Source organism: Brachycentrus maculatus, unplaced genomic scaffold (assembly GCF_059751285.1).
Source record: "Brachycentrus maculatus isolate JH-2025_06_01 unplaced genomic scaffold, ASM5975128v1 h1tg001123l, whole genome shotgun sequence".
In the NCBI taxonomy this organism is placed as follows: Eukaryota; Metazoa; Arthropoda; class Insecta; order Trichoptera; family Brachycentridae; genus Brachycentrus; species Brachycentrus maculatus.
In genome coordinates, this window is record NW_028281821.1 from 122,880 (window position 1) to 135,173 (window position 12,294).

The 12,294-nt window shown below is 39.2% G+C and overlaps 2 protein-coding genes across 2 annotated transcripts; one reads left to right on the forward strand and one right to left on the reverse strand.

Moving 5' to 3' along the window:
• Positions 1–960: 960 nt before the first annotated feature.
• Positions 961–9,188, reverse strand: LOC148299490 (protein LTV1 homolog). The gene is made up of 9 exons (XM_088276017.1): positions 9,086–9,188; positions 8,802–8,939; positions 7,801–7,923; positions 5,927–6,062; positions 5,260–5,373; positions 3,896–4,134; positions 3,130–3,296; positions 1,817–1,976; positions 961–1,340 (listed from the first exon to the last, which is right to left on the reverse strand). Exons 1-9 carry the CDS (start codon positions 9,086–9,088, stop codon positions 972–974), a joined length of 1,449 nt encoding a protein of 482 aa, XP_088132143.1. The 5' UTR covers positions 9,089–9,188; the 3' UTR covers positions 961–971.
• A 250-nt stretch (positions 9,189–9,438) lies between these two features.
• On the forward strand, positions 9,439–11,799 carry LOC148299491 (protein DDI1 homolog 2-like). Its single transcript, XM_088276021.1, has one exon. The coding sequence runs from the start codon at positions 9,547–9,549 to the stop codon at positions 10,828–10,830; it is 1,284 nt and encodes a 427-aa protein (XP_088132147.1). The 5' UTR covers positions 9,439–9,546; the 3' UTR covers positions 10,831–11,799.
• The last annotated feature ends 495 nt before the right edge of the window (positions 11,800–12,294 follow it).

Sequence of the window (12,294 nt, forward strand, 5' to 3'; positions counted from 1 at the left end):
TCTGTTCTTTTATTTATCCTTGTGATGTTACAAATTATAAGTCAGATATTTCAACAGATGTCATAAGGCCAAGGATTGACGTATTATTTTATCCAAAGTTCCACACCATGAAAAAATCCCTCCAAGTTGAACTGAGGTTCGAAACTTGGAGCAAAGTAAAAACACATACGCTTATGTCAGCCACGTATGGGCATGTTTTGTAAAAACACATACAGGTTTGCGAGCCGCGTGGATCCGGTTAACAATAAAATACAATTTATTAGACTCAAAAATCTATGTTTGATTGAAAACTTAATACATAAATCTAAAATATATGTACACTTTTTTCGAATCCCGTCGCCAGCGTTCCGCAGGCGTAAAAAACACCCATACTCAGGGCGTTTGTCCACTACACGGGATTTCACCGTCCAGCAGTCCGGTTTTGAAAAATAAAAACGACTACTATAGTTTAGCGTGTTCGAATTTACGCGCAACGTGTTCACGCACCGATCCGAAATTTTATGAACAAAAGCACAAGCCAATCGTGGTTTTTTTATTTTTTTATTGGAAAACCAAGAGAAAATTTCAACAAAAATAACATAATATGAGAAAATACAAAAAAAATAACAATTCCAATTATAGGTTTCCACCTAAGTAATCTAAAAATAAAACAATTTAAATAAACTGTCATAAAAGTATAACTATATACTTTATGACATTTCTTTATCAACTGGTCAAATAGACATCAACAATATTTGTCTTAAACGTATTAAAAGAAACATTATTGATGTCTATTTCATTAAGCATTTCATTGCACATTTCGCTATCTGTTTTAAAACGCTAACTGTGCCGGACAGTAAAATTACACGGATTTCCGGGTAGTGGACAAGCGCCCTTAGTGGGTAAATAGTCACTGTCACATGGCATTAGGGTAAATATGTGGCAAGTAGGGTGATAATACCTAGATAAATAAAACGCAAATTCGCCACCAATCATACGATTTTAATCCCTTGAACATTCTGCCGATTATTGACGCTGATTCTCTCCTGGATTTTCTTCTCCTCCTTGAAGGCCTGCGAGTTGGCCTTCCTCTCCACCCGCCGCTCCTGGCGGTATTCGCGCAGAAGGCGCTTGCGCTCGCGCCGCTCCGCGGGCTCCTCGTCGCGCGGCCGCAGCGACAGCGCACTCAGCACGGTGCCGACCGACTCGCACACCGACTGGTCGTCCGCTCCGCGCTCCAGGCGCTCCTGCTCCGAGTTGAAGCGCGCCAGGGACTTGAGGGTGACTCTGCTAGAGTCGGAGCCGTCTATCACGCCCAGCGGTATCCCGGTCTTGGCGCTGATTTTGATTTTTTTCTCTCGCTGCGAGCAAAAAAAAAAATTATGCGGGAGACCACCATTGTTATAAGAAAAAACTACCATTTTCAATTTTTCAATTTCAATTTGCTTTAAATCAATTTGCCATAAACGTTATAGGGGGAAACCTTATACGAGTGTACGTTATAAGGGGCGTTTACTGTATCTATTTATTATCATATTTACATGGAATGTTTTTGAACAGCCAATATTGTGGCATTTATTTGCATTATTTATTATAATAATTACATTTTTGGCAGCTCAACATAGATGACCATGAACATGGAAGTCTGGGTATTCGCAGAGCTTATGACCTGTAATAAGCCCTGTAAATACCCAGACATCTATGACTGGTTAAGTGATCACTTTACAACACCTAAAAACCAAACACTTTTTGAGATATCAGAACAAATCCTAGCATTTTCAATGCATTACCACTGACCGCCTCTATGTGATCGTGAAATGTCATGGTGCTCACAAACCTTGGGTTCATCTATGAGTTTGGGATGATTGTATATATTGGAGTAGGTGGAGAGGATAGATTCACAGTCCCACTTGTGGTGCTCTTCTTCCTGCGTACCAAACAGGTCTTCATCCTTCACCTCTTCCTCTTCTTCCGCTATGCCTTTCATTCTCACTATCCTGGAAAATCAGAAAAAATAAACAGGTTTAAAAATTTATCGGTTCTTCCTCAACACTAATAATATTTTTAATAAATAATTAAATAATATTTTACTTATTTATTCAATGCCATTTTTACAAAATATCGTCCCAAGTATGCTTTATATTTTTCTTATTTGCTGTACCTTATGTTATGTATTGTAAATGGTCAGCTGGAGTCTGTCCCTTAGAGACAAAATGTAGAGTTCACGCGTTCGCGGAAGCCTGACTGTAACAGGCATCAATAGTAAGGTAGAGGAAAGGCAATTGAGATGGTATGGGCACGCAGGACGAGAAATTTTGTCTTCTTTCTCTCTTTCAAAATTTAATTTTTTTATACAAATCGTCCACTCCTTTCAAGAACGTCATAAATCAAAAATTATCAATTTTCAGTTGTGCATGTTTTCGGAATGCCCAGAAAATGTACTATATCCCAGCAAAAGAGGCATATTTTTAACATGATATCTATACCCGCTACAGGGCAGAAAGTGTTGTTTTTGCATTTTGAAGAAAAGGTATTGTTTAATTATTTTTTTTAAATAAACTAGTTATTTTTCAAATGAAGAAAAAAACCTTCAGGTTTAACCTAAAAAGATCTGTTGCACAGTAAAAAGTTCAATAAGTGGGTCGATATTTATTTTTAATAAATTGTGTTATATTTTTAAACTTAAAAAACGATCTCCTGAAAAATCAAGTTTTTTGATTTATGACGTTCTTGAAAGGAGTGAGCGATATAGTCGCCAACCCATTTACTGGGGAATTTACCATGTCGACATATTGTCGCCATTACAGTGCAAAAGGTTAACCCTTTCAAGACAACTGGTTAATTGGCTTGATATTTATTTTTAATAAATTGTATTACATTTTTAAACTTTAAAAATGTTCTCCTGCAAAATATTTTATTTTTTATTTATGACGTTCTTGAAAGGAGTGAGTGAAATGTCAAATAGTATAAATTTTATTTTTATAACCTGATGATTGAATGATTATTACGAAACCGGTAGTCATGGATTACTGTTTATTAAAATGGTATTACACAAAGTGAAGGATGAATGATAAGGAGAGTGTTGAATCCATTCTGGACACTTGATCCAGTGAAGATCCCGGAAGAGTGTACACAGAGTCGGGTATTTACTTTTTGAGTTCTTTGTCTTCTCCGGCCTCATCAAGTTTGTAGAGTCTCCTCTGGTCGCTGAACTGCTCCGCGCATTTGAGCAGGACTTCCGGGGTGGCCGAGAGGTGGCCTTCGATGTCCTCCGAGTCCAGGGCACCGATCTCGGCGTCATCGTAATCCGCAAACATCTGTAATTTTACTTTTTTTTACATCTCAACACAGATAAAGAAGAATAAGGAATTTTGAGACATCTCAACATAGATGAAGAATGTGGATTTCTAAGCATTTACGGGGCTTACAACCTTTATAGGCTGGCTTAACCTGTTAACCGGGCGGTCCGCTGTCCAATTACGCAACTTGTAACGGGCGCGAATACTGATTCACTCCGTGTCTTAAATTCATGTCGAGACATGTATGGATGACTAATACCTTTGTTATTGGAAAAATATACGTCCATATACATAATATAATAAACATATATTTCAAAGACGTATTCATATGTCCTTCCCGTACCCGATATTGTTTACGTTTGACCTATTTATGCGTCCCGCCTGGTTAACAGGTTAAGTGATCACTTTACACATGTGTAACAATCACCAATTCTACCCATGATTGACAACCGCACTCAAATTCTTGGAACTTCTATATATATATAGTTCAATTTCGAAACCTAGTGCTTGAATCACTAGAATTACACAAGAGACATCTATTCGTGAGATAATGAAATCATGAAAAATTCTTATTCATGATATTCTTTCATAAACGCTTCAAAATTGACCAGCCTGACCTTTTCGAATCTGTCGTCCAGCGTGGTGAGGCCGCTGCTCCTCCTCATGACGCTGGAGGACATGGAGCACTGGGAGAACCTCGACCTGTTGTCCTCGTCGTGCCGGCGCCCGCCACGGCCCCTCAACCCGCTGAGGTCGCCTTCCTCCTCGCTGTCTGTGAGCTGGTCGTCGGAGCCGTAGCCGTGCTGAGAGTCCAGGGAGTCTTCATCTTCCGAATACTCTTCATCGTCCGCGCCGCCTGCGGAGAGACCGAGATTAAATGAAAAAAATAACCATAGAAGTACCGTAGAACGGGGCTACTTGAACTTTGATGTGTTAAATAAGTTCATTATTGTAGACCAAATACAGATTTGAATAAATTTTTTGTACTGGGCTCAAGTAACACATCAAAGTTCAAGTAGCCCCGTTCTACGTTATATTACTAAAGGTGTCTGAACTTTGAAATTCAGACTTTACTCAGTAAAAATATATCTTCTTCTAACTTTTCAACGCACCCAATGGTGCATAGGGCACTGCGTCGTATTGACGCAGTGTTATCTCGATCGGTGATCACTCCTGCGCTTCAGGGACTAGTCCAGGGTAATATTAAATAAATAAAGTGTAAAATCTACTAAAACTAATATTTATTTTCACCCCCCCCCTGGGAATCAAGCCCGGGACCTCCAGCATGGTAAGTTAACATGCTAACCATAAGGCGGATAAAAAATATATTTGAATAAATTTTCCAATTGGTGAACGACACAAATTCCCATAGCACCATCAGCAAGAATTCCATATCCGTCAAAACAATAACTAACGGGCGCCGTGGCGCAGGGTAGACGCTCGACTGTGAAATTGGCATCGCGGGTTCGATTCCCACCAATTGTAAAAAACAAATTAATAAAGATTTATTTTCAATTGGTCTGTATTTTTTACATTCACCTTCCCTATCCTTACTATCCTACCTGCAGACTAGCCTCTAAAGTAGAGTCTTATTCTTTTAAAACCATTCTTCTCCGCCTTACTCCTCATTGCTGAGGTTTGTGACCCTTGCAGAAGCAATGACTCTTCTCCAGTTATCCCTTGACTGCGCTGCACGTAGCGCTCCAACCACCGAGGTGCCTGATGCTGCCTTAATTTGATCGGTCCATCGTGTGGGGAATCTTCCCCTCCCTCTCTTTCCCTCCAGGCTACCGATCACAACTAGTCGTTCCAGGCTATCCTCGTTGCCACGCGCAACGTGTCCAAAGAACTGGAGAATCCGTCGGGTACAGACATTGGCCAGAGTCAAGCCATACAAGCGTAGTTCCTGGCGAATGGACTCATTGGTGCGTCTAGCTAGTCTTAAAACCATTAGCTGACTGTAAATAGGATTTTGCCTCACCTTCTTGCATAGCCAGATCCATGAAGTTGTCTTCCAGTTGGTTGTCAGGGTCTTCGAAGTCGAAATCTTCATCCATGGCAGCCACCACATCAGGGTCCAGATCCAAGCGAAGGCCTGCAATTAAAAAAATATATATTTAAACCTTTTACTTTGTGCTTAGTCATTTTTAATTTTGTTACCTTATGGGCGTTTGTGCACTACACGGAACCACACGGAATTTTACCGTCCGGCACGTCAGTTAGCATTTTAAAACGATGATTGGCTTGTGCTTTTGTCCATTTTTCTTCGGATCGGTGCTCTTGATCGGTGCGTGAACACGTTGCGCATAAATTTGATGGAAGTGAAGCATGGAGTTGGCAAAAGGATTAAAGTAGACCGAATGCAGTCGAAATGCATTTTCTCAGACAATATAGAAATATTATTTTTTGACATCTCATCAAAGGTGAAGAAGAATATGGAAGTTTGGGTATTTACGGGGCTGACGACCGTCATAGGCTGGTTTAAGTGATCACTTAAACCAGCCTATGACGGTCGTCAGCCCCGTAAATGCCCAGACTTCCATATTCTTCTTCATCTTTGATGAGATGTCAAAAAATAATATGTACTTATTTCTTTTCTGTACATGAAGTTTAAATAAATACATATTTTTTCAATATAATATACATACCTGACTGTGGAGCTGCTTTATTGAGTAGGCCGACATCTTCTTCGATTTCTGATGCAAACACGGAACTCGGCAAGTTGAGACGGACATTTTTCTTGGACTTTTTCTTCTCTTTGGGGGGCGGTAGTTTCGAAGGATCCTAATGTGAAAGCAAAACAATATTTGTGTCACTAAATGCGAAATAAATAATCAATACGCATTATATAACAAGTCGGTTTAAACATGATTTTTCTTAGAAACTAAAAACAAAAAAAAACAAGTAAGGCAAAAATTTTATTGCCGTGTTTTGGCTCTATTAACACATTGTAGTCGGGCGCTTCGAACAATAGACTCTAGCCTATAGCGGACGTTTTTCGCGATTAGTGCAAAAATATATCACTTTCTTAAAATTGACACAATTTCTAAACCAAATAATATTTTCGATTGAAATTTTCAAAGAAATCATATATGACATTTGATCTTCAAAAATAAATTATAATCATAAATTTAAATTAAGTATTCCGTATTTCACAATTTTAGAAGCATTGTAAACTCTAAAAAATAGTCTTCCCCTCCGAGGTATCATTCCCTATACAATGCTAATATATTCAAATAATAAAATACCAAACAGTAAACTAAACAGTGCGAGCGGTATGAACAATAGTCCAATACGTGAAATGACTCAAAATAAACTGGAGATTGAGATCGCATAAAAACTCTGGATTTCTGGCGATGCCTTTACAAGTGACACACTAGCCAATCCGGACAAGGCATCTCAAATAACGTCAACAGACTGTCGCCTAGCACCCAGGTAGCAGATTACCCTTCAACGCGTTTTATTTCACGCTGATAACAAACCCGTATATTGCCGTTTCCCGCCGATAACCGACAGTCGACAAAAACGGCATTCGCCGTGTCCCGCAGTTGACCGACAGTCTGCGAAAAACGGCAAATGCCGTGTCCCGCCGACAACGTGTTAACACATTGTTGTCGGGCAGTTTTTTCATCAACCCTGATTCAAATTAGTATAATTATTAGGTAAGTAATAAAGTAAGCAAATAGAACCCTTCTAAGCATCTCCCTAACAGAATGAACTCTCTACCAACAGAATGTAAAAGGAGAAGAATGTGGAATGGAGCTTTAAGCTTTTCCCACAATGTGTTACTATGCATATTAGGGTCAAATACTAATCACAAGTAACCGCAATTCCCATCTGTACAATGTTTTTTGGTGTCTCTCGCGCTCTACAGTATGTAAAAGACACTTTAAAGTGTTTCCCGCAAACAATGTGTTAAAAGCATATTTGTTTTTCCTGAATTATCATAAAATTTAGCGATGGAATGCATTGCTGGTAATATCAGCCAATGGGCGCCTTAGCTTTACAGATATGTACCCAAAAGACAACCAAAGATCTTTAGCCTGGAGAGCCAATTTTGTATAAAACATCAAGTTAATACAAGCGCCGTGGCGTAGTTGGGTAGACGCTGAAATGTGAAACTGGCATCACGGGTTGGATTCCCGCAAGTTACACAATTAATTCTAGAACAATTTATTCTCAATTGGTCTGGGTGTTTGTTATGTATTTTTCACATTTAACCTCCCCTATCCTTACTATCCTACCTGCAGACAAGCCTCTAAGAATAGAGGTTTTGCAGGTTATTCTTTTTTTTTTTTAATTAATCAATGGTCAAATAAATATAAGTGATTTTTTTCATAGTAATATTTATTAAATATTACCCTGGACTGATACCCGAAGCGGAGGGCTGATCACCTTTCCTTCATGTGTAAACGATCAAGATAACTCTGCATTTATATGACGCAGTGCCCTATGCACCATTGGGGTGCGGATAAGGGTTTTTTTTTTATTTTTATTATTAATCAATGACGGGTTTACTCACAACTGCAGGTGCCCAGTGAACAGACACATCCTGTGAATCCTTTAGATGCTGAAGGTAATCATATTCATCATCGAAAAACACTCCAAATTTTCTTTCTTCTTCTTTTCTTTTGCCCACTTCTCCCTGAAAGATAAAATTATGAATATTTATGTTATGGTTTGAAAGTAGTCTGACATTCTGTTTATATGGTAGGAACATATAAACAGAATGTCAGAAGACAGACTTCCACGTATCGCCCTCTAAGGCAACCCTGAAGGACGCAGACCCCCAGGAAGACCTCCGAAAAGACGGAAAGACAGCTGGGAGTCGACATCCCGAGAACGACATGCGGAGGCACAAACAGATCCCTAGGATCTACAAAAGAAGAAGGTTTGAAAGTCACAATAAGATAAGTATACCGATTGTCGTCCATGTCGTTTTCTTCAATTTTTGGAATAAAAAATTGGTTGAGCATGGCACAGTAATGCTCAGTAATGAAGATGATCAGTAATAACTCGCTTTTTATGGTCACAATACACCTAATGTGGTCGCAGTGACATAAGGGATGCAAGATCCCTCGATCTCACAAAAAAAACTCGATTTTGACTTAACCCTTCCCTTACGGTGCTAAAAAAAACTTCCGCGTGCACAGCTAATATGTATTTTGTACACCATATGAAAATATCCTTTAAAAACGGGAAAAATGTAAATATTTGTAAATGTTGCTTTTATTGACCAAAGTCGAAGTTATAGTGTAACAATTTTGTAATGTTAGCTCTGATAATTACCTGAAAATGAGAAAAAAGACATTGCAAGTGGCCGTTATAGCTGGCGTAGCGACACAACCGTCGCGTAAGACGATCTGCGCACTACTGGACTGGCGGAGTAAACATGTTACAACATAATTATGTGGGGACTTTATTTTCCCCCAATTTTGGGTATTTGGCCTAGATTTTCGGGGAGTTCTGAACCTTGGCATTGGCATCGCTGCTAAGAATAGTAAAAAACCTGTAATTAGGAACCTTTTGCTGTTTGTCTGCAGCCTCGACTAGGACATGCTGGGGTGCAGTCTCGTCAGCGGCTAGAGGGTCCTTCTGCGACCTGTGGACGAGGTGAAACGTCACGGCATTTTTCCGATCTATAAACTTTTTTGCTTTCGGCTAGAAACAAAAGAAAAATCCACATTAAACAATACTAAAAACCATATATAAAAAATATTTTGACACTTCAAAACAGGCAGAATACGGCGTGACAGCGCAGTTGTTGGTTAAATTTTAACCAACAGCAATTATTTTGAAATACGTACCATTTTTTGCAAATTTATGAAGGTTTATGTGAAGAATTATATATGAACCCCCGTTTGACAAAATAAAAACACACCACGTTTGACAGAAGCCATGTGTAAAAAGAACCATAAACAATATGAAAACAAGAACAAAAATATGCGGTTTTTTTTCTTGTGGAAGTAAGTACTTACTTTTAATTAAATTGAGGATTTCATAACATTCTAAAGGAACAAATACAGATATATAAGTGTATTTTAATTTGATATTATATTTCAATTCCTTTTTGATAACATTCTGATGACATTCTTTCATTTTCAAAATCTTGCTGACCTACTGCACCATAGACTATAATTTGTTATTTTGTTGTCATCGTGGGTCGGTGTACGCTGTTCCATCGTCCGCTGCAAATGTCATTCATACTGATTCATACATTATACGTTATACATTATTTGTTCGTTTGCTTGGTGCGCGATACTCAACAATGAAGGTTACCGTGACTACCCTTTCCGACGATATTTTCAGTTTAGACGTTTCCGAGGACCTGGAATTGGAGAATTTCAAGGCATTTTGTGAAGTGGAATCCGGTTTCCCCGCCCGTGAAATCGTGCTCAATTTCCACGGCAGGCTTCTTAACGAGGAGAAGAAGACCTTGAAAGAGCTCGGAGTCACCGATGGCGACGTTATAGTGCTGCAGCATATGCTTCAATCCTCTAACGATGTCCCGATGCCGAGTGTCGAAACTAGGCCTCCGCCTACTCCGACGGGGCTTCCGGCACTCGATTTCAGCAGCATTAGAGTTCCGGGAACCGTAGTCAATCCCCAGAACCCTAGTTTCGGAGTCGACGATGATCCTAAGAAAATAAGAGACATGTTTATGGCGAACCCCGACCAATTGGCCCTTCTCAAACAAAACAATCCCAGACTCGCCGACGCGCTGCTGACGGGAAATCTAGACGCTTTCTCCGCCGTGTTGAAAGAGCAGGTAGCTGCGAGGGCCGAGAGACAGCAGCAGAGACTGAGAATGATGAATGCGGATCCTTTCGACACTGAAGCGCAGAGGCTAATCGCCGAAGAAATCAAACAGAAAAATATCGAAGCGAACATGGAAGCCGCTATGGAATACAACCCGGAAACATTTGGCACTGTCGTAATGTTATACATCAACTGCCACGTCAACGGCTTTCCCGTCAAAGCTTTCATAGATTCCGGAGCGCAGACCACCATCATGTCCTCGGCATGCGCTGAGCGCTGCAACATCATGCGACTGGTCGACACGAGATGGTCGGGAATAGCCAAAGGAGTCGGAGTACAAAGAATCATCGGCAGGATCCACATGGTACAAATGCACATTGAAAATGACTTCCTAACTACGTCATTTTCCGTCCTGCAAGACCAACCGATGGACATGATACTGGGTTTGGACATGCTGAAAAGGCATCAATGCAATATCGACTTGAAAAAGAACGTACTGCGCATCGGCACGACTGGAACTGAAACCCATTTCTTAGCCGAAGGGGAACTTCCCAGAGTATCGTCCGCTGAAGATGAATTAGCCGAAAGTTTACTAGCTTCGAGTGAGGCGTTGAAACGTACTGAAAACCAGCCCACCACTTCAGCCGCTACCCAAAACAGCAACGAGTCAACGATACAGGAATTGATGAAGATGGGATTCACTAGGGAACAAGTCGAAACCGAGCTTCAGCGCTCGGGAGGGGACAAGTCAAAAGCGACTGCCGCGTTGATAGCCAAGTCCCTGCGCTTCTGACGTCCTTCCACGCCGCACTGCCACGCTCGCGAGACCTCACCGAACCCGATAACACTCCATCGCAGGGTTCCTTTCAATGTGTAAGCCGTACAGTCGAAGTTTCTTCCGGAAACTCGGCCTCATCTTTCACCCGATGCCCTTGTGTAAATGTAATTGTGATCTCCGAATTTAAATTCGTAACATGCGTCCAAGTTGGACCTGACCACGCATACAAAAACATCCCAACCTTCGTAATAATGTGACCTTTTTTTAAAAGTTTTATAATCACCGTTGTATTGACCCTTATACACATACAATAATGCTCAAGGCACTGTATGGAATCTACAAAGCGTTAATTGGATGAAGATAACGCTGCACTTCCACTACCAACAATACATTCAAATAAAACCAAACTTCACAACAGCATTTCAATTTAAAATTCCTTTTACATAATCACACAAAATGACTGATTTAATATTTTTTTAGCATTTTCACGTAATTAATTTAAATTGATCCAACTTGGTACACATGTAGAATAAGGACTGTTAGTTTTAAATCCCCTTTTATTTTAAGTGATATTAAGAAATGCAATCGTTGACATTTTGAATATTAATTGACACGTTTTCTAACGTGATATTATTTCATTTTACGTACTTGGTCCACGTTTTATTGGCCTTCTGAGTTTGACCAATAAAAAGAGAATCAATTTTTTATATGTTGAAGGCATTTTTTTATTTTTTACACTGTGGAAAGATATGATATTCTCTTATTATATTAATTATATAATTTTTTAACACGTTGACCGCCAACTATGAGATAATTTGTAGATTGCGTTCTTTGCTAGGATGCTGACTAGGAGTTATCTCGTACAGTGTTTACTTGCCATATTTGTGAACCTATGATCAAATTCCTAGTATATCAGTGCCAATATGGATAGATGGCGCTTGGGAAGAGAACAAAACATCAATGCTGGCTTACATGAACAGAAAATTTATTAATAAACGAACAGAAAATGTAATTATGTACTATAATTAGAGTTTCTAATAATATATTGTAATATGATTACAATGATTAAAGAAAACACTTCGTTTTTTACATCTTGAGTTTTATTATAGACTACATGTTTCAGAAGTTAAACTTCCATCATTCAGTTATTATACAGACCTGAATGATGGAAGTTTAACTTCTGAAACATGTAGTCTATAATAAAACTCAAGTGGTAAAAAATGAAGTGTTTTCTTTAATCATTGTAACATGTCTTACCACAAAGTTAATGCCGAAACAATAAATAAAGTAATATGATTAAATGAAATTGGCTTTTTAGACTGGAATTCTGAAAATTGCCGTGGCAGTCAACGTGTTAAAACACTCGGATTATTCTTAGACAGACTGGCTGATTTTTACATTGTTAATGTATATATTTATTTTTAAAAAAAACAAAGGAAACTATATTTACCTCACTTTACAATTTTTCCAAAATATTTA

Bases quoted from the DNA above. Each gene is read 5' to 3' on its own strand.
- LOC148299490 (XM_088276017.1), bottom strand. The intron at 3,297-3,895 runs GTCAGGCTGGTC...GTAAAATTACAG, and splicing joins TGGACGACAGATTCGAAAAG to ATGTTTGCGGATTACGATGA. The intron at 1,977-3,129 runs GTAAATACCCGA...CTGATTTTCCAG, and splicing joins GAAGACAAAGAACTCAAAAA to GATAGTGAGAATGAAAGGCA.
- LOC148299491 (XM_088276021.1), top strand. From the start codon at position 9,547: ATGAAGGTTACCGTGACTACCCTTTCCGACGATATTTTCAGTTTAGAC.